Here is a 23,277-nt window from a genome sequence, read left to right on the forward strand (position 1 = left end):
AATTGATACCATGAATTTCTCCAAATCTGTTCTTTCCCTTCAGTCAAAATACAATCGGGATCACTCTAATATCACCTCCATTCATTGTGATCTCTTGGACATTCGCCTTGTCTATGAGTTTGATACCTATCACTCTTAACATACATATTACTATATTAGACACAGAAAAAATATGTTAACTATATTTAAATGACCCAATAATTATATTTATCATAAAAAAAATAACATAAATAATCTTAACTCAACACATTTAAATTTAAAGGTTTTTAATGACTTAAAAAAAAAGAGTTGAATTTAAACTGTCTTTTTAATTTTTAAACTTAGACATTAAAATAAATTTAAAAGCAAATCACAGTTAAATTTGGTTTAACAATTATGTAAAAAATAAAATAATGTTGTCTCATATCAAAGGGAATAAAAAGAGTAGAGAAGAGAAGCTTGCACCACCTGATTTAATCATTTTGTGCAATGTGACCTACATTCAGTCTCGACCACAATTATGGTTGAATTTTCACTATCTTTTTCAAAGATTACAAACACCAATTTCTTATGATTCTTCCTAATCCTATCAAGGAACTCACGAACTTCTAACCAAGCTTGTTTCGGCTATGCTCTCTAATCTAGACTCTCAACACTAAGTACTCACCTAACTTAATAAAAAAAACCTCTCAAAATCATGACACAAAACAGAAAATACATTAAAAGAGATCGATATATTTAATAGCTTTTTCTCCAAGTTCTACTCTCTTTACTTTTTCTCTTACATGACTTTTTTAAATACCTCACCTAATATATTTTACCATAAGGAATCAAAAAAGATAACAGATCAAGAAAAATGTTCAATATAACATCACGAAAGAGGAGATAGAGATAATTTAAAAGCTCTGAAAAATTCGAATTTTCATTCTCACTCAATAGTCTTCAATTCCTGGCGATTACACTCTTTTGTACAAGGATAATGCTTCCAAAAGTTAAAGTTGTTCTTAGTGACAAAATTCTGCACCGTACCACAAGAACAAGATCATGGTTGTCTTGTTCCTTCAAAATCAAAACGCAACAGCAGTGGTTTTGCACAAATGGCATCAGAGGCGTTTTGCAAGATGCAGAGATGGTGGATAAGCAAGTATGGCACGGACATAGGTGATAGTGACAGAGGATCATGGTTAGTTGTGCACTGTGATATAGATATAGCTAGGGTTCTTTGGCTTGTACTGCTAGCATCAGCACCATTGATTTTTTAACTTTAGCTATAAGAAATATCCTTTTTCCTCCATCCATTTGACGAAGAGAAACACATTTTTCATTTTTTTTTTGTCAAGTGGATTGGACAACCCAATCCTAAGCATAGTAGCTAGAATCTCGATTTAACTCTTAAAATCTTCCGATATTACGATTTTAAATGAGTTTATCAATTTTACGAAATTTGTACTAAATCTGACGATTTTACGATTTAAATCTTGTTAAGATCTTACGTTTTACGTTTTTTATTTATTTTTTCGATTTCACGTAAAATCTCGATTTTCTCTACCTTGATCCTAAGTATCACAACACACTCACACAACACACATAAGAGTTCATATTCAATACTTGATGCACTCACCAAAATTTAAATCCAAGTGCAGTATATTAAGAGACATATGATTTAACAAGTTGAGTTAGGCTTCAGCTGCCTAGAAACACATTTTTCTTCTTTACATTTTTTTCTATCCGAACTGGATTTTACCGGTGAGATGAGCCTTGTTGTGTGTCTTTGTTGAACAAAAAGGCATCAACTCTCATCTCAATTCTTTGTACACACAAGACCACCTGAAAATGCTTGGCTCATTTTTGTCAACATCAATACTACTATGGGCCTGTACCAATAAAATATTTATCAAACCAACTTTAGACTATTAGTCCAATTAAATATCTATGTTTGCAATCAACTTGAGTTGGTCAAATGGTCAGCTCACTCGTTTGTTTAAATAAGTGTCAAGGATTTGAATCTCGTTTTGTATATGTAGCAACCCATTGACTAGTGGTAGACCCTTAAATGGAGCTCAAATTCGCGACAGATTAATTTTTAACCTGTCGAATTGGCCAGCAGTATCATGGACAAAAAAAATTATTGTTTCCAAACTCAACAAAATCTAATAAAATTTACAACATTTTATATATTATTTAGCTACACTTTTTAGCTTTTTAGCAAAATGCATTGTGTATTTCAGTTGTCAAGCTGCAACGGGTAGCATTCACTACAATATTGTTGGATCAAAATTTCGTTTGTTTTAGTGATTTGGCAAAAATATCTGCACTCTAATTATAAGACATATAAAGCAACCAATTTGTAAGTGTAAAAAACTAACAATTTTGTTGATGAGAAATATTAGGGACCAACCCTTTTAATCAAATTTTAGTCAATATTTTAGACTAATACTTTATTTTTATACTATTAGATTTTAAAATTTAATCTTTAAAGTTTAAAATTTAAAATTTAAAATTCAGTCTTTAATATTTTGAACTAATCAAATATTAATAAAAATAATATAGCATTTTTTTTAACATGAGAAACAAGAGATATTTAAAGATAATTATAGTTAACAAATAGAAAATGTGGCTTATCCTTTATATATGTTTTTCGCCTTTGTTTTTTTTCCTACAGGGTTTTGGACTTGGGTGGATAACAAAATCAAAGCCATTGCTTTGGTGTCTCGTTATGTATTTTGTGGCAATGACAGGTTATTCAATTAATGTAAGTTCATTATATTCATCGAAATAAAAAAACGTTATGAGGATTTAAAGGTATCGCCTCACATACACTACTTTTTAATGTTCTCATATATGTAATATTAATTTTATGGTGAATACATTATTATTAATATAACTATGTTACATCTAAAAATTTTCAGTTGCCACTTTTAAGATGGAAGAAATTTACAATTCCTACACTATTGTCAACTGTACCACCTATGCTAATAGCAAATAACATTGCACCTTTTCTTCATATGAAGGTATTACTTTACATAATTATACTCTCTTTACATTGCAACTAGCATTTTAGAGATAATTAAAAGGAAGCAATAATGAATCAAGCGTAGACATTTTTAAGTTAACAATAGTATAATCAATTTTCAATATAGCAAATTGGAGTTCAAAGAAGTCTAAGATTTTTTTTTTGTTCAAATGTAATGCTTGATTCTAGATCTATGTTCTCGAGAAGACAACTATATTTCCAAGATCAATAGTCTTTACCATTGTGGTCATGAGCTTTTACTATTTAGTCATCATGTTGTTTAAGGTAAGAAACTTATATATATATATATATATATATATATATATATATATATATTAACACTAATAGGACTTTTGCTTTAATTTCCTGTCCTAATAAATAATAATTTGTGGGATAAAATAGGACATACCTGACATTGAAGGAGACACAGCTGCAGGTTTACAAAATTTGTCCATACGCTTAGGTCCAAAGCGGGTATTTCTAATCTCTTGGAATATCTCATGATTATGTTATACAAATTTAATTTTGATGTAATCTCAAAATAAAAGTAATTTTTAGGGATAAGTATTGTTTTGGTCCTTAACGTTGAGGGTCAGAATCGAAACTGTCTCCGATTTAATTTTTGATCTAGAATCATCCTTAATGTTATTTTTCATATTAAAATTGTCATTTTTAATAAAATTTTTTATATTATTCCTAAACTACCCCTATTTTAATAAAAAATTTATAAAATTTAAAAAAAAATAAAAGAAAACGCGTGGGGAGGGGGGGGGAGAAAACGCGTCGGGGGAAAGGGGAAAGGGTATACGAAGCGGGAGGGGAGGGGAGGGGGAAAGGGGAAAGGGGAAAGGAAGAGGGGGAGGGGGAGGGGAAGGGGAAGGGGGGGGGGAGGGGGACGGCGCCGGCGAAGGTTGGAGCTGCCGTCGCCATTGCCGAAAGAAAGGAGAGAGGGGCTGCGACGGGAGAGAAGAGAAGAGGGAAAGGAGACCACGCCGCTAGGGCTCGCCGCCGTTGGCGTCGCCGAAAGAAAGGAGAGAGGGGTTGCGACGGGAGAGAAGAGAAGAGGGAAAGGAGACCACACCCTAGGGCTTGCCGCCGCCGCCGCCGCCGCCGTCTCGTCGTCCTCGGGAGACAACGCCGCTGAGCCGTCGCCGTCGATTCGACCACGCCGCTGCTCCGGTGGTTCTGCTTCTTCTTCTGAATCTGCTTCCTCCTTCTTCTTCATCTGCTTCTTCTTTGATCTCTGCTTTCTGTTTCTGAGCTTCTGCTTGAGTTTCTTCTGCTACTTCTTCTTCTTCTTTTGCATTGTCTTCACATATAATACCTTTCTCCAATTTTGAAGACTTGTTTGTGATGGTTTTTGTTGCTGGTGTTGATACCAATGATGTTTTGGTTTTAGATGGGCATAGTTCTTTCATATGTCCCTTAAGGGCCACGCAGTTTACATTGTGATTCAGGCAAAAATGGCACTTGTGCACTACATCGTTTTGACTGTGTTTATGCTTGCCTCAGTGCTTTGATCTATTCTTCCCAATTTGCACAGTTGAATTGAAGCCAGGTTGAAGAACAATAAACATCGTTTCTACATCGTTTCTTGTATGCATTTTTTAGCATTTTAACTATTGTATATTTTGTATTAGCTTTCTGCACTTGGATGCTATGTCAAATCCTGCAGAAGAACTTATCATGCTCCTTGTGCAATGGATGTTTCAAATGCTCTTTGATTTTATTTCTGATTAAAAGCAAGAAAGCAAAAACAGAAGAAGAATCGGAAAGCAAAAAGTAGAAGCAGCAGAAGCAAAAATTAAAAATCACCGCCGCCGTTCCCCTTCCGCTGTTCCCCTTCCTCCTTCCCCCTTCCCCCTCTCCTTTTTTCCTTCTCCCCTGCCCCTCGTCCTTTCCCTTTTCCCTTCTCCCTTCTCTCCTGCCCCTCCCGTGTTTTTTTTTTTAATTTTATAATGTTTTTATTAATAAGGGTAATTTAGTAATAAAGTAAAAAATTTTATTAAAAAGGACAATTTTAATATGAAAAAAATGTTAAAGATGATTTTAAATCCAAAATTACAATGAGGACGGTTTCGATTCGGACCCTCAACGTCAGGGACCAAAACAATACTTATCCCTAATTTTTATATGTATATTCAGTCATGTAATACAACATTAGTAAAATAACTATTTTTAACATTGATTACGTAAATAATTATCTAATAAACAAATATAATTAAATGATTATAAAATATTTTATACTATTAGTGTATTAAAATTAAACTCTATATCATACTATCATATTTCTAAATTCCTTTTTTATCAATCTTGTTTTAGGTATTCTGGTTGTGTGTTTTACTTCTTGAAATGGGTTATGGAATTGCCATTATCATGGGAGCAACATCTTCCTTCTTATGGAGTAAAATTGTTACGGTAATGTTCTATTCACTTGCTTAACTTATAATTCTGGAGTTCTAATATTCATTTTTCTTTTGAGGTTTATTATTATTATTGTTGTTGCTTTTTTCTTGGAACATAGATTATTGTAATTTTATTCCAATAACTAGAAGTTTAGTTAATGTTGATAATAAGTAAACTTTCATTTTCTTTATTTATTTTATCCACTTTCGATCAACCTTAAAATTTCATATTTTTTTTTCTCATGATTTCAAAATTATCTCCTTAAAGGCTAATGCTTTATTTTCAATTACAATACTAGATATAGATAAATTTCATACTACAACAACTAGTATGACACACTATAATTACAATTTTTGTTTATATACAAAAAAAAAAAAACAAAATTATAACGGAGAAAAAGTTTTTTTTTTTTAAATTATTTTGACTAGAGGACTAATTTTGGAACAAAATGAAATATTTGGGATTAAATAAGACGAAATAAAATATTTGAGATAAAAATAAAATATATATTTCAAACGTTAAGAACTAAAACAGTATTTTATTCTTTATATTTAGTGGCTACTTGAAGTAGAAATTTCAAGAAAAATATTTTATTTTATAATACCTTATAAATAAATAAACTACTCTATGTTAGCTTAAGTGGCCTTCCTCAATCCCCTAATTTTGCTAATTAAATAATAAGATTTCAATTCTTTTTGTTAGTATATTCGGATTTTTTTTATTTAAATTAAATAAATATAATACTTGCAAAAATACATTTAACGTAAAAAAAAATTACAAATATGCATACGGGTTACATATTTTGGATATAGAGACAAAAAATGCGTTAAACCCACAAATTGAAAATTATGTATTCGGGATATACTAAGGGAAAAAAAACAAAAATTGGGTGCACCTAAAATATGATACAACTATACAGTTGTGTATAAATCGGGTGCATTGTAACTAAAATATAGCCAAAATCGAATCCGAGTCACTGTATCCGAGATACGTGTATAAATATATAGGATTTTTTGTATCCTAGATAAGTACATACAAAAAAAGTTCTATATAAGTAGATTCTTGGCTTAACCATTTATCACACTAAATTCATCTTAATTCTATCAATTCCTCCTCTTCTTATTTCTCATACAAATGACTAGTAATAATTTGTGTGTGTGTGGTAGTTTATTCTAATGGGATCATTAGAAACGGTGAAAAGGGAGTGATATTTGAGTGCAATTCAACTGATCTAATGTTGCACACTTGTCGTGTTGATTCTCTAGCTAGATGCGTTTAAGCTGGTCATCTTGAGCAACATAAGGGCCATTGGTTCAAAGGAATTTCGCATAGAAACATATAGATTCCTATCACCACTGTCTGGTGGCGGTTTCATTAATAAGACGTTTTGGGTTGAAGCCTATAAACACGTTAGTATAATGTCTGATGATATGGAGTGGTATGATGAGGTTTATAACATAGGTGTTTGTTCTGGGTTGTCTTCTGCAACACTCGAAGCAGTTCCGGTAGTGGCGAGGCTGATTCACTGCGCTGATCCTCGAGATAATATTGACGTAGACTTGAGTTTGATTTGAATTATGTGGCCGAAACTGGGTCGTCCAATGAGAGTGAGTCCTTTGGAGAGTATGAGTCGGAGACTCCAACTTGTGGGGGTGCTTGGTTTCTTCTTCCCCCCTCCCCCTATTAGCCATTCCACAATTATCAAAAGTTTCAAGCCATTATCACACTCTTAATTTGGATGTGATGCAACTAGAGAACTCTTTCAATCTTGACAACAACAAAGATTACAACACGGATGATGGGGTGAAATTTCAAGTGGACTACAGATTTAGGAGTAGAGATGCTATACTAATGGCAATGAAGAATTACAGTATTCGAAGAAACGCTGAATACATGATTTTAGAGTCGGATAGACTGAAATACCATTTTCGATGCAAGGAATTCTCTGCTAGGTGTCTATGGAGTCTTCGTGTAGCACTACGACAAAATCTAAACTACTAGTAAATATTGTATTTTACTATTTGTAAGCAACCGGCAATGTCCGTTGTATCACGCCAGGTGGCGCTGCACAATGAATGATATGTGTGCGACAACAATGGAGAGCCCCAAGACAATCGTCTAGAAGCATCAAAGTCCTCCAGGAAGGGCAACCATTTGAGGGGGACAAGGTTGGCCGTTTTGTCCGTAAACAAATAACTCCCAATCAACATAAGTAGGTAACATCGGACATACTGACAGAGGGTAGTTGCATCAGCCAAGTCATCCTTTGCCCAAAAACCTATTTCCTGTCCTCTGGCAGGGGTGGTGGCCTATTATCGAGCAAGTCTTCAATCTACTGCCATGTTGAGTACCGGTAGAACTGCTAAAAATCTCTAGTGCAGCTACCTATCAGGTCACTTTTCGTGTGCAAACTAAGATGGTATGTCACATCCTGGAGTGTGATAGTGACCTCTCCCCAAGGCAGATAAAAAGTATGAGTTTTCAGTTTTCACCGCTCCATAAAGTATCGTCGAAGATAAAATTCTTTAGCTTTTCTACATGTCCGAGCGCTGCCTCTCGGATATTCGGTAGTAGCATGTCAGACAGTAGGATACCCAATGTCATCCAACATGATAAGAGCAACCAAAGTGCCTGTATAAATACCATTTTTTAGTCATTTGAAACTTATCGCATATTTCGCATAATTAATTAGTTTCTTTACAACAAATTAGTTAAGAATATAATTTAATTAAATTTAACCAAACTAATTAAATTATTTAATGTGAATTCTCATTATTCATTATACATAACGGAATATATATTATTTAGTTAAAACTAACTATAAAATAATTCAATTATTTAACAATAACCTAACACCATAAAGATTTATGATTAAAAATTATTTCATATATAATTAATCAATTTAGCATGTTCTGCTCTTTTAACACATCTCATCTAAGTAAATTATCATATCAACTAATTATTATTGAACTCAAAAATGTTAAAATAACAAATAATTAATTAAAATAAGGTAAACTAATATGTTACTATTTTACTATATTTTCTGACGATTTAAATTCAACTAGAAGAAATTACACAACTCAAAATACTATAATATATCAACTAATTAAATATTTAAATAAGAGATAGATGAACTAACTTCAAAATTCAGTGTCCTAACTACATGTTATGTTGCATTTAGCTGTTAATATTCTGGTATCGTCGTTGAGCCATCTATGTTTTTCAAACTTTTGAAACTAAAAAAAAAAAAATCAAATGAACAATCACATCTCGGCTAGTCCCACTTTTATAGCCAACGCAAGCATCTCGGGTACACAGTCCAAAATCACACTATGCATGTATCCAGGCTAGGGGTGTGCATGGGCCGGGTGAAACCAGGTTTGATGTGATCCAGATCCGGCCCGAAATATATACCGGGTCTATTTGTTAGACCCGAACCCGACCCTAGACCCGATGAAACCTATACACTTTCGGGCCACGATTATACCGGGTAAAAACCGGGCCGTTAACATTATATTACCTTGATACCTTCTTGTAAGTTAGCATGTAAAAATATCCAAATTTCCAAGACTCCAACCATTATTTGACATGGTAAAATTTACTTAGAAAAATATAATAAGAAGTAACCCTTCTCTAAAATTAAAGTATAACCATAATCAATACTAATATTGCCTAATAACACCAAATATTTAAATCAATACAAATAACATAAAATTATGCATTAGTCTAAAGTCTTATGCATTTTAAACATAAAACATTAATTTATAGTCTTATATATAATGACTAATAACACAAAATATTAAAGTTTACAATACTTAAATTTCACATAATAATAGCCATCATCCATCACTAATAACACAAAATATTAATTGTGTATGATGACCGGGCCACCGGGCCGATTTCGGGTGACCCGAGCTATGGCCCGGACCCGACCCGAAATAATGACCGGGTCAACTTTTGAGACCCATACCCGACCCTAAACCCGATGAAATCACATCAAATTAGCCCCTAAAGTGCTCGGGACCGGACCGGGTCTTCGGGCCGGGCCGGGCCATGCACACCCCTAATCCAGGCCATGTGACTTATCCTGGTGCAGCTGCGATATGGAGCAACGCGCCCATTACTTATTTTGGGTACTACGTAATCAGGATGCGCATTTTATGCGATTTTACCCTATATATCCGAAATATGACACCGTGTCTATTTTCATAATAACTGCAGCATTTAGAATTATAGACCTTTCAATTTGAAAGATAGTATCAAAGTATTGATTTGAAATAATTTAGACCACTTTATAATTTTTTATCAATTTATTTAAGAATTAAATACGATTTTAATCCCTATGGTATAAGTCGAAAATTGTTTTCGTTCCCAACCTTTTTTTATATACAAAATGGTTCTTAAGGTTTTAACTTGATTTTAAAATTATTCATAAGATTTAACTTGATTTTAAAATTTTGGCAATGGAAACGGAGGCAGAGGTGAATCATGAATAGCTTCTTCTTCTTCTTCTTTCTCTTATTTTCTTTTTTTATTTTATTTTATAATTTTTTTGTTATGGGTAATTTGGTCCAAAATTTTAAGATTTAAGTAAAAAAGACAATTTTAAAATTTGGTTTTAAACCATAGAAACGATTTGTATAAAAAAAAAGTTAAAAATTTTCAACCTATATTTTAAAAACCAAAATCGTACTTAATCTTTCGTTTAAATGAAATAAGGAGTTTAAGACACTAGTTTAGTAACCAGTTTTTTTCCCATGCATGTACTTTATATGTACCTCCGTATAATCAAGTTTACTAATATCAAGTGAAAGTAGGATTATTTCATTATTATAACAGTTTTGATTGTATTGTATCATTCAATTTTGTTAGGTGATAGCACATGGCATCATGGCTTTGATCTTTTGGTACCGTGCTAATTCGGTAGATTTAAAGAGCAAAGATGCTTCCCAATCCTTTTATATGTTTATCTTTAAGGTATGCAATTACTACTCTACACTATAAAGTGATATGAAAAATTAGTTTTCTAGGTGAAGCCAAAATATTTCATGATGAAATTTATATGATGAGTTCACCCTGTATTTTTAATACATTAATATTTACAAGATAATAAGATCCTTTTATGTAACCACTCAATCAATTACTTTATTATGTGATTGATGATACTATCCAAAAGAGAACTATGATGCCATTGAAAAGTCAATGTTGGCCAAAGTTATGAATGCTTGTGAATATAAGTTACGTTATTGCTAATAATTCACATATTTCATTTTATTTTATTTGTTCAGCTTCTTTGTGTGGAGAACATCCTTATACTTCTCGTGAGATGAAGATGCAGATGAATTATTCATATAATAAATAGTGCAAACTTTTCTGCTACATATCGTGGTTCAATAAATAATTTTGTAGATATATAGTTATTCAGGTTGATTATATATTTTTATATATATAAACTTGTTAGTAATTATTGTTTTTCGTCAACAACTTTGCTTTAATATCAAATGGAAAATATTTGGATGTATGTTTTACGATTTTGAATAGGAAAACTTCCATCACACATATGCATAAATAACGGAAAAACATCTAAGGACAAAATTCCAAAAATTCATTGCATGAAACTAGCTTTTCAATCAAGAACAAGTACATTTATAATGTGAACTTGAAAAATACTATATAATCATATGGAGTCATGAATTATCAAGAGAGGCACAATTACTAATATATTAAGTAGAAAATAATTGTAAGGACAGAAATCTTTAATATCAATAGAGATCAGATACAATGGAAATTAAAAGTTTCATTGAAAAGTATTAATAAGGGTTAAGTATGATTTTAGTCCTTAAGGTAGGGGCTAAAAATTTTTTTATAGTTTATGCTCCACCAATTATGTTGAACTTGTTTTGACTTTTAAAAAAAAAGGTAGGGGTTAAAAATTTTTTTTGTCCCCAATCTTTTTTTACTTATAAAATTGTCTCTAAAGTTTAATTTAGTTTTAAAATTGGGACTAAAATATCTCTTCACCTTCTTCCCCAAAATCAAGCAGAAGAACCAGAACCAGAACCAAAATTAAAACCAAAACCAAAACCAAAACCAGAAGCAACAACAATGAAACAATGTAATAAATATTAAAAAAAATGGATAATGAATCAACAAATCTATATAATAAAACAATAAAACAATGTAATCAAGCAGAAACAGAAGCAACCAGAAGCAATAATATAAAAGAATCATAATAAAAAATCAACAACATAATAGAAGTAGAAGAAGAATGGAATCAGAATCAACAACATAATAGAAGCAGAAGCGCCTTTTTCTACCCTCTTCACCACCAACCACCCTCACCCACCGAAGCGTTCCCCCCTGTCCGAACCCTATAGTTCCACCAACCAGTCCCGGTCACCACCTCCGTCCACGCCGCCGGCGAGCCACCCAAACCACCCTCCTTTCTCTTTTCTTCTTCCTCTCCTCTTTTCTTCTTCCTCTCCTCTGTTCACTGTCCCATGGCCGATCCGCCATCACAGTGTTGCCACCCTTTTCTTCTTCTCTTTTCGCGCTACCCTAGCGCCACCACCCTCACAGCGTGAAGCCTTCTTCTCCTCCCTCGGCTCACTTCCAGTTCGTGCCATCTTCTTTGAGCTCCACCATCACTGTCAGCCTCTCCTCCACCTACCATCATAAAACCACCGAAGCCTTCTCCTGTTCTGGCCTCGAACCAGAACCCACCGCTATCGAGCACCTCCGCCGAGCCCAGAGGAGCAATGACGAGATCCAGCGACCGAACGACGACGAGCTGCGACGGCAGCAAGGAGCAGCAGTGGTAGATTCCCTTCTCCTTCTCTTCTCCACCTTCCCTTTTCCCTCTTCTTTCCTGAAAAGTGAAACCCTCTAGCGTGATTCTCTTTCTCTGTTTCTCAGCTCTTTAACCTATTTTTTTTTATATTTTTTTAATTAGGGATAATTTGGTAAATAAAATTAAAATTTTAGTAAAAAGCACGATTTTAAAACTAAATTAAATCTTAGAGACGATTTTGTAAGCAAAAAAAAAAAATTGGAAACGAAAAAAATTTTCAACCCCTATCTTAAGGACCAAAATCGTACTTAACCCTATTAACTATATATTCAAGTGTGTAGCTCAAAATTTTTTGTTAGTATGGTGTAATCAGTAAGTTTGTGCACTATCTATTCTTTAAAGAAGAATTTTGTGAATTTGAGCTTTATTTGTGGATTTGTGCAACATCTGAATTTTCAATGGCTTAATTCTTAATTCCTTGATCAACTTATAGCAGCAATGAAAAATACTACATATCAAATTATAAATCTAGACAGAACTAAAATAGTTCAAAAATTTATGAGAAAGAGGGTTAAATCGCCATTTTGAATATTTTTTTATAAAATAAAAACAAACCTAAAAAAAAGTTTATCAAGCCGTTGGCTTACGAGCAATAGAAATTATATGTTAGAGTTGAATTTAGAAAAATTTTAAATTCTTTTGTAGATAAAATAGATATTGGAGGCCTATTAAAATAAATATAAAATTAGTAAATTAAAAAAATGAGTTAAAAGAAGATGTATAATAGGTGACTTCTCTGATGGCACAGCATAGGGTGGTTTACCATGGCTAAGTTTTGACCTGCAAATGGTATCTTTATGTTACAACCCAGTCCAGCTGGGTGCAATTGCCGCCCGGTCCGCGGGTAAACCGATCCGCATGACCGGGTCGACGTGCAACCCGCCCGGTCCACAATTCGGACACGCATCCTGATTGACAGCTGCATGACAGCTGTGGGGAGCGAAGCTTCTTGGAAGGAGGCCTCCCCTCGTGGGGCCTGTCCTACTGACAAGGTATATAAGGGGAGGGTCCGACCCCTCCCCCAAGGTACGTCACCATCACTTTCTCTCTTCACCACCTGTGCTCTAGACTGACTTGATCGTCGGAGTGTCTTTGCAGGTGGCACCCCCTTCACTCGTGAAGAACTTGGGAAGCCGGCTGCTCGCGCTGCTCACTTCCAGGACCTTAGACTGAAGCAGGGACTCACCTTCACACCCAACCAGTTACCCCGAACCGTCCGGTACCCGACCTACCGAACATTGGCGCCATCTGTGGGGACCTGCTTCTATGGACTTTGTTTTGGTTTCTGGTGGGGCTGACGGCAGAGCCGGGCCCCGCGAGGAGAAAACGGATCCCCGAGGTAGTGGAGTAGCTGCCGGAGCTCCCACTCGACAGGGTCCCGGATCTCCCCTGCGACACCCAGAGGGGCGACCCTTTGGAGGAACAGGCAGTGACAGCGCCATGATAATACAAGAGCTGCGCCACAGGGTGCAGAACTTGGAGCGAGAAGTAGCCAACCGTGAAAGTCGTCAAAGCCAGGAAAGCAGGGAGGCGCCAAGAAGACAATGAGACCCCTTGGTCTACACCCGATCACCAACAAGAGACACCAAAGACGAAGACTGGGAAAGCGACAGAGAACGAATAAGACACCACACCTTACTACCAAGCCCGTCTGGATGATGTAGGAAATTTAGAACGTAGCCAGGGAATATATTAATGATGAAGAAGTAAGTTAGGTTGTGGCGGCCAATAAACGGCAGCCCACATACTCTAATGCCCGCCCATCCAGTGGCGGAGAAAGGTCTAAGGAACACTCCAGAGACGGAGGATTGGCCAAGACTTTCAAACCCTTTCCCCGTGTTGGGAAGTTCACTAACTACATCCCCCTAGCGGCTCCAATCGTCGAGGTCTATCAACAGATCACTGACAAAGGCATCTTGTCGAAGCCCCGACAACTCAAGGACAGGACGGGAGGAAACAAGAACCTCTATTGTGATTATCACAAGGGTTATGACCACAAGACCCAAGACTGTTTTGATCTGAAAGACGCCCTGGAGCAGGCCATTCGAGAAGGAAAGTTGGCCGAGTTCTCTCACCTAATAAGGGAACTAAGGAGGAGGGACCGATCAACAGAGGACAAAAGCCGTGCCGTAAGGCGAAGACGGGAACCCGAGGAGGACGCCGAGCGGGGCCTCACCGTGGTAAATGTGGTGATTGGAAGGGATGTCCCCCCCAGATCGAAATCGGCCAGCAAAAAGGACGCCAAGGTCCTAGCTATGTCCTTTGGCCCCGCGCCGACCTCCCGAAGGGTACCCTCGATATCTTTCGGTCCCGAGGATCAGTGGTTCGATGAGGTTGTAGAGAATCCGCCGATGGTGATCACGGCCAGGGTGGGAACCGGCCTAGTAAAGCGGATCTTGGTAGACACAGGGGCTGACTCCAATATCATATTCCGTAATGTATTTGATGCCCTGGGCCTGCGGGATACCGACCTGAAAGGCCACCAACACGGCGTGGTAGGCCTAGGCGACAACTTCATCAAGCCAGACAACGTAATTTCTCTCCCGGTCTCCATTGGCAGAGGTAGGGGGAAGAGGTCGCTAATGGCGGAGTTCGTTGTCTTAATGGATTCCACGGCCTACAACCTCATCCTGGGGAGGAAGACCATCAACGAGTTTGGAGCGGTGATCTGCACTAAGCTATTGCTAATGAAGTTTGTTGCTGATGATGGATCACTGGGGACCATCAGGGGAGACCTGGAGACGGTGGTCACATGCGACAACACTAGCCTCTCCCTGAGAAAGAAGTCAAAAGAAGCATCGGGCATTTTTCTTGCCAACTTGGACGCCAGAGTTGATGACAAACCCAGGCCGGAGCTAGAGGGGGACCTGGAAAAGTTCCGGGTCGGTGACTCAGAAGAGAAGTTTACCTTCATAAACAGGAACCTACCCCACAATTTGAAAGAACCCTTGATGGAGATGATCAGAGCCAACGGCGACTTGTTTGCCTGGACCTCGGCCGACATGTCCATCATCTGGCCGTGAAACCGGAGGCAAAGCCGGTGGCTCAAAGGAGGAGAAAAATGTCCCAAGAAAGGGCAGAAGAGGTGGCCAAACAGACGGCCAGCCTACTAGAAGCAAGCTTCATCCTGGAACTCGACTACGTGACTTGGTTGTCGAACGTGGTCTTGGTTAAGAAACCTAGTGGAAAATGGAGAATGTGCATGGATTACTCTGACCTTAACAAAGCATGTCCCAAGGACTCCTTCCCCCTACCCAACATCGATGCTCTTGTTGACGCGGCGGCGGGTTACCGGTATCTGAGCTTCATGGATGCCTATTCTAGGTACAACCAGATACTGATGTACTGGCCAGATAAAGAGAAAACGGCGTTCATAACGCCAGGAGGGACATACTGCTACAAAGTAATGTCGTTCAGACTGAAGAGCGCGGGGGCCACATACCAAAGGTTAATGAACAAGGTCTCCAGAGACCTCATCGGCAAGACGGTAGAGGTATATGTGGACGACATCTTGGTCAAGACCGACACAGCTGACGGCCTCATAGGTGACTTGGAAAAAGTCTTCACCTCTCTTCGTCGGCACGGAATGAGGCTCAATCCGTTGAAGTGTGCCTTCGCTGTCGAAGCTGGAAAATTCTTGAGGTTTATGATAACCCAAAGGGGGGTGGAGGCCAACCCCGAAAAGTGTGAAGCCATCCTACAGATAAAGAGCCCGAGAAGCATGAAAGATGTCCAAAGGTTGGCGGGCAGACTCACCGTACTGTCCCGTTTCCTCAGCGCGTCGGCGGCTAAGGCTTTACCTTTCTTTAACCTGATGAAGAAGGGGATCGCGCTCGAGTGGACCCCGGCATGTGAGGAGGCTTTCCAACAATTCAAAAAGATAATCTCGACCCCGCCCGTCCTAGCAAGGCCTAGAAATGGAGAAACACTGTACCTATATTTGGCTGTAACTGATGAAGCCTTGGCGGCAGTCTTGGTGCGAGAAAAGGGAAAGGACCAACAACCAATATACTTTGTGAGTAAAGCACTACAAGGAGCGGAGCTAAGGTATAGCAAGCTGAAAAAGGTGGCATATGTGCTCCTAACCTTGTCGCGACGGCTACGACAGTACTTTCAGGGTCACCAAGTAGTCGTTAGGACATATCAGACGATCCGACAAGTACACCAGAAGCCCGATCTGGCGAAAGAATGATGACTTGGGCTGTGGAACTCTCCCAATATGATTTCCATTATGAACCTAGGCACGCGATCAAAGCTCAAGCCATGGCTGACTTCCTAGTAGAAGTTACGGAAGATCCGACCGGGGCACCAAACACGCGGTGGAAGCTCCCTGTGGACGGAGCATCCAACCAAACGTTCAGAGGAGCAGGAATCATCTTAGAAAATCCAGCTGGAGTTGTATACGAACAGTCAGTCAATTTTGAGTTCCCAGTATCGAACAACCAGGCAGAATACGAGGCCCTGCTGGGCAGACTAACTCTAGCAAAAGAGGTCAGGGCTACCCGGTTGGAGATATGTAGCGACTCGCAGGTCGTGACCTCTCAGATCAATGGGACCTACCAAGACAGAGACTCGGTGCTACAAAAATATCTGGAGAAAGCCAAAGAATTGAGCAAGAAATTCGAGGAGGTCACGGTCCAACACGTTTCGAGATAAAGGAACACACGGGCAGACCTCCTGTCAAAGCTGGCGAGTACAAAACCAGGAACGGGCAACCGGTCTCTCATCTAGGGTTTGATAAAAGAACCGATAGTGGCTTTACATCTGACCCAGGCAAATCCCTCCTGGATGGACCCGATTGTCGACTTCCTGGAGAAGGCCAAGCTCCCCAGCAACGAGAAGGAGGCCAAGGCAATAAGGCGAGAAGCGGCTAAGTATGCAATCATACAGGGCCAGTTGTTTAAAAAAGGACTAAGCCAACCATTGCTGAAGTGCCTGCGCCCCGACCAAACGGACTACGTCCTTATGGAAGTCCACGAAGGGTGCTGCGGCCATCACATCGGAGGGAAGGCCTTAGCCAGGAAACTCATAAGAGCTGGATATTACTGGCCCTTTATGATGGCGGATTCTAAGGAGTTCGTGAGAAGGTGTAAAAGATGCAAGGAGAATTCCAACTTCCACAAGGCGCCAGCAACTGAACTTAGCCTGCTGACGGCCTCCCGACCTTTCTCACAATGGGGGATCGATCTGTTAGGACCCTTCCCGGTCGGGGCAGGGCAGGTCAAATACCCGATAGTAGCCATTGACTATTATACAAAGTGGATAGAGGTCGAGCCGTTGGCCAGCATATCCTCGGAAAATTGCAGGAAGTTCATGTGGAGACAGGTAATAGTAAGATTCAGTATCCCGAAAGCCGTCATCTCAAATAACGGGACACAGTTCGATGATAAAAAGTTCGGGGAGTTCCTTGCCAGTTTGGGCATAAAGCAAAAGTTCTCGTCTGTTGAGCATCCCCAGACCAACGGGCAAGTTGAAGCTGCAAACAAGGTCATCTTGCAGGGCCTCAAGAAGCGACTCGACCAGAAGAAGGGAGCGTGGGCAGACGAGTTGGCTTCAGTTCTTTGGTCCTACTGCACGACTCAACAGTCGGCCACCGGGAAAACGCCTTTCCGGCTCACCTATGGGGTGGATGCAATTATACCTGTGGAAATCGGTGAGCCGAGCCCACAGCTATTGTTGGGAGGAGTCAAAGAAGCTGTGGAAAAGGACCTGGTGGATGAAGCCAGGGAAAGGGCTCATATGTCAGAAATGGCGCTAAAGCAAAGAATTGCCCTGCGCTACAACACCAAGGTGCTCAAGAGAGAGTTCGAGCGGGACGACCTAGTCCTAAGGCGCAACAATATCAGGATCCCGACTCCTGGAGAAGGAAAGCTAACGGCAAACTGGGAAGGTCCCTATAGAGTTAAAGAGGTGATCGGCAATGGCGCTTACAAGCTGGAACAACTGGACGACAAGGAAATTCCGAGGACGTGGAACACGGGCAATCTGAGAAGATTATATTCCTAGAACAGACTCGTCGGCGTAGTAAGAACCCTCTATGACGAATTGTCTATACTCGCTATCATTTTGCGTTTGAGCCACTTTACTTTTCGACCATTTACTATTACCATTTATAAACTACTTGTCATCTCCTCTTTTACATCGGCATTCATTAATTATTAAACCACCACAACCAGTAAATCAATACGGTAACCCGGGACTGATCACCTCAGGAACCACGAAACTCTACGCCAAAATAAGCGGCCATTGAAAATGAAAGTCACGACCTGGCTTTGCTAATTACCAACTAAATGGTAAAATGTTCGTAAAAAATATTTACTACCAGCAAAACGGTAAAGAACAAAAAGAAAGTTAAACGCCGACGAGGCGGGAAAAGTAAACGGTTTCTCACATGCCGGCCAGGCGGCAAACAGATTCGAACAGTACAAAAAGGTTGCAAAGATTACAAGTTACAAAACACAAGTTACAATGAGGGGTCACTTCTTCGGAATGTCGACGATCTTTCCGTCTTTGAGAGTCTTGAAGACGCTAACTGCCGAGGTGTCAAAGTCGGGAGACAATAGCTTCACTTGAGCCTTGAGAGCTTCCTCGGTCATCAGGATGGCGTTCTTGCCCTACTTGACGGTCTCTTTATACTTCTTCTTAAAATTAGCAGTCTTAGCTTGAGCCGTCTTGACCGAGGAAAGAGCAACATCACGCTCTTTCTCCAATTCAGCAACACAACCTTGAGCAGAGTTAAGTTGACTCTCAAGGATAAGCTCCCGCTCAGTAAGCCGGGCCACGGCAGCGTCAGAGGTTTTCATTTTCTCCTCCGTGGCCTTCAGCTTGTCGTCAGCAGCCTTGGCCTCCTCTTCGGCTGACTTAGCCTTCTCTTCGGCTAACTTAGCCCTGCCCTTGGCGGCTGAAAGCTGCTCCCGCCAATAGCAGATTCAAGCTTCACCTCAAGAGACCGGGCCCCCGCCAAAGCAGACTTAGCCTTTCTAGTTATGACGGCCCCCTGAGCAGAGTCCGGTACATCCACCTCGCCTGCAAAGAGAGATCCCCACCAAAGAAGAAGTCCTCCGTGCCGGGGAATAATGGGAATCAATAAAGTTTTCGGCATCAAAGTTCTTCTCCATCACGGTCAGAACCCCCTCTGGGTTGGAAGACGGTCTCTTTTTCCTTGGCTCCTCAATTATTTCAAACTTAGGACTGGCAGGTGATTTCCTTTTCCTTGGGTTATCGCCTTCTCCCTCGACCCGATCAGGTCGGGACTGATAAACCCATATTTTATGATATTTTTTGTGCTCAATTTAGGTGATTTATTCAATCCTTCACTCACTTATTCATGTTAATTACATGGTTTTACCTTCTCTTCCTTATTATGTGATGTATGTGAAAAACATGTTTTCTATGCTTTAAAAATAATTACTTTAATTACCTTTTATTACCATTCGATGCCATGATTTGTGTGTTGAGTAGTGTCAGATCTTCTAAGGTAGGAATGATTTAAAGGATAGAAAGGAAACATACAAAAATAGAAGGAAAGCACAAAATAGAGTTTTTGAAGAAACTGGCAGCAACGCGAACGCATGGACGACACGGGCGCATGACCAGCGCGAAAAGGCAGTGACGCGGACGCGTGAATGACGCGATCACGCGCCACGAGCAAAACGCAGATGACGCGGACGCATGACCGAAGCGAACGCGTGATAAGGAAAACTCCAGACGACGCGATCGCGTGACCCACGCGGACAGGTGACAGAGGCCACGCAGCAGAAATTACAGAAAACGCTCCCAGCGATTTCTGAAGCCCTTTTTGACCCAGATCCAAGTACAGAAAGCACAGATTAGAGGTTATAAAGTGGGGGAATGCATCCAATCAAGATTGAGTCTCGAATTATTCACTTTTCATGATTTAGATGTAGTTTTTAGAGAGAGGTTCTCTCCTCTCTCTCTTAGGATTAGGATTTAGGATTTTTCTTGCTTTCATGATTGTCCCTTTTTATCAGGTTTAACTTTTTTTTTTATTATCTTCTCAATTTAATTTATGAACTTTTCTATGTTACAGATAATTCTATTAATTAATGTTATTTGAGGTATTCCAGTTTATGATTGCTCTCTTTTGTTTATGTTACCGTTACTTCCAACCTGAAGATATTTTTATTCGAGTAGATTTACTTTTCCCCTTTTGGTCTTGGTTAAGAAATCAGTAACTCAGGAGTTATCAAACTCAACGTGATCGATAATTGTTATCTTTGCTAATTGAATTGAACTTCAATAATTCCAGTCCTTTCTTAGGAATTAACTAGAACCTGAAGATCAGACTAATTAATCCACTTGATCTTCCCGTGCTTTAGTAAAGGCTAACTAAGTGGGATTAAGATTCAATTCTCGCCTCCATTGATAAGGATAACTAGGATAGGACTTCCAATTTCTCATACCTTGCCAAAAGTGTGTTTTACAGTTATTTATTTATTTTACTTGTCATTCAAATTACTTGTTCCTTACTTTCAAAACCCCCAATTTACAATCTTCATAACCAATAGTAAGAACATACCTCCCTGCAGTTCCTTGAGAAGACGACCCGAGGTTTAAATACTTCGGTTATTAATTTTAAAGGGGTTTGTTACTTGTGACAACCAAAACTTTTGTAAGAAAGGTTGATTGCTTGGTTTAGTATTATACTTGCAACGAGAGTTTACTATAACTTCTAAACCATCAATCTTTAGTTCTTCAAAATGGCGCCGTTGCCGGGGAACTGCAAACGTGTACCTTATTATTGGTTATTGTAAATATTTTATTTTTCCTGTTTATCTATTTTTATTTTTGCTTTTTAATTTTTATTAGCTGCTATGAATTCTCACCCCTCTCGCTTTGAGTTTGGTTCTAATATTGTTGAAAGGAACGAAAGCTATAGCAGGAACATGCATCAAGGTCAGAGAAATCAAGGATAGATGGAGCAAAGATGATTTGATCAACCCTTTAGGCAACAACACCTTCCAAGACATCATGGACAAAGACCATTCTACAATGCATACCAAGCTGATAGATATGGTGGACCATCTTGTAACTACCAACAAGCCCCACCGTGTGCTTATAGGCCACCCTCTCAACGTAGCTTTGAACCACCACACCCACAAGTTCCTTTACACCATTCACCACCGTATGATCCTTATTTACCCGAATCTCAATCCAATTATTCCCAAACACAACCACTGCCCTATATACCATGTCCAAAACCATCACCTCCAGAATCACAGGTTCGCCTCAAGGAAACAGTAGATCAACTTCAAACAACCCTTCATCAACTGGAGCAAGCAATAAGTCAATTATCTTCTAGACGTTCGAACATTCAAGGACCTTCCACAACCCCATGTGGACAATCTAATGAAGAGCGTAGCATGAAGGAGATCGTAGAAACACCAGTGGACAGAACAGAGCATGACTTCGTACTGGAACAAGTAGAGGAAGCTGTCATTATAGAAGAAGAAGAGTTGGTTGAAGACTTAGGAGACGCTGAACTTCTATGGGAATCTAGAGTTGTGGAGAATTCTGTCAAGGACGTTACAATTGATGCTACGGAGGATAGTGCACAACCCCCAAGGCAAGTTTTTTATGAAGAACAAGACGAAATAATCCAAGAAGTAGGTTTCCTTGATGATGATAGTCACAAGTCAAGTTCTCCTAGTAATGAACTTGCATCCGCAAGTGAATTCTCTGAGATTGAAGAACCTTATTCAAGTGAATACGAAGAAGATGCGGAGGTAGATTTCTCTCAACCTCCAGCTTATGACTTGAGTGATGAGGAAGACATAGAAGACTTTGATCAGGACGATGTTGCATTTGAAGAATTCTGCAAAGAAGTGGAGAAATTCACAGAAGAGCACAAAGGAGTAGAACCTACAGAACCACTGGAAACACCCATCCCAAGGCCATTACCACCCAATATAAGCTTCAAGTGGGTACAATCCTTAACCTTTAACTTTACTTTTCCACTTGAATATGGTTTGCTTGAAACAGATGGCCAGCTTAGAGCTCTCTGCGGCTTTAAGAGTAAAAGGAAAATGGCTCGCACTCAGAGTTGGTGCACAAGGTTCAATAAGGTTCCACGCTTCAACTCGAAGTGCACGGATTGGCATCATGTTCAATCGAATGGATCTCGGAACACGTTTGGTTATCTTGGTGAGAATCTAATTTCTAAACCGCCCAGATGGAAAAATATAGATCAAGACGAAGGCGAATTTAAAAGCAAAGTTTGGGATCCTAGAATCTATTCTGACATTCGTCACCCCGGGAGCCTGAGAATCTGTTTGAAGCTGCTCAGAAGCTTTACATGCCTAGTTTGGGACCCCGGAGGTTGTTGGCATTCCAAGCATTGGTAGAGATTTCTGAATGAATTTAAGCATAGGCCACCATAACAGGAAGCTCATCCAATGTCCAACTTAAGGACTTTAACTAAAAGTGCTAGGTGGGAGACAACCCACCATGGTATGGTCGTTTCTTTTTCAATTTTATTTCATGTTATTTATTTTTATTCTTTTTTTTAATTGAACCTGAATATTATTTATTAGCATTGCATACTGCATAATTGCATAATTGCATATAAAAAAAATGTGCGACGCGAACGCATCGCTCATGCGTTCGCGCCAATTGCAAAAAACACCTCCCACGCATCCGTGTCATCCACGCGGCCGCGTGATCTGGAGATCGGCGTAAAGATCCAACGCCCAGAAAGTTGGGCAGGAATCGTGCGGCTGTTGTACGTTTCGCACAAAACGACCCACGCGGTCGCGTCTCTGACGCGATCGCATCACTTGCACAACACCCATCCCACGCGATAGCGTGAGCGACGCGACCGCGTCTCACGGATTTCATAGAAACCCTAGTGGAGACAGAGAGTTTGCGCTGAAACGACGTTGGAACTGTGTGTTTCGCACAAATTCCAGCGACGCGGTCGCATGCCTCACGCGACCGCGTCATTCATCCTTTTACCCACTCCATGCGATCGCGCCACCCACTCGATCGCGTCAACCCCATTCCACCCCAG

The 23,277-nt window shown here is 39.3% G+C and overlaps 2 protein-coding genes across 3 annotated transcripts in view; both read left to right on the plus strand.

Moving 5' to 3' along the window:
• LOC112720242 (naringenin 8-dimethylallyltransferase 2, chloroplastic) overlaps positions 1 to 10,929 on the plus strand; it is a 34,590-nt gene extending 23,661 nt beyond the window's left edge. For both annotated transcript variants that reach the window (XM_025771108.3, XM_072206466.1), the window contains 7 exons: positions 2,642 to 2,731; positions 2,889 to 2,990; positions 3,182 to 3,277; positions 3,395 to 3,466; positions 5,315 to 5,410; positions 10,271 to 10,375; positions 10,687 to 10,929. In XM_025771108.3, coding sequence (XP_025626893.1) covers positions 2,642 to 2,731; positions 2,889 to 2,990; positions 3,182 to 3,277; positions 3,395 to 3,466; positions 5,315 to 5,410; positions 10,271 to 10,375; positions 10,687 to 10,728 — 603 coding nt within the window. In that variant the 3' untranslated portion in view covers positions 10,729 to 10,929. The remainder of the gene's footprint in view (positions 1 to 2,641; positions 2,732 to 2,888; positions 2,991 to 3,181; positions 3,278 to 3,394; positions 3,467 to 5,314; positions 5,411 to 10,270; positions 10,376 to 10,686) is intronic.
• Positions 10,930 to 16,439: 5,510 nt separating this feature from the next.
• LOC140176025 (uncharacterized) lies at positions 16,440 to 16,904 on the plus strand. Its single transcript, XM_072205868.1, has one exon. It carries the CDS (start codon positions 16,440 to 16,442, stop codon positions 16,902 to 16,904), a length of 465 nt encoding a protein of 154 aa, XP_072061969.1.
• Positions 16,905 to 23,277: the final 6,373 nt, after the last annotated feature.

This window comes from Arachis hypogaea, chromosome 11 (genome assembly GCF_003086295.3).
Source record: "Arachis hypogaea cultivar Tifrunner chromosome 11, arahy.Tifrunner.gnm2.J5K5, whole genome shotgun sequence".
NCBI lineage: Eukaryota > Viridiplantae > Streptophyta > Magnoliopsida > Fabales > Fabaceae > Arachis > Arachis hypogaea.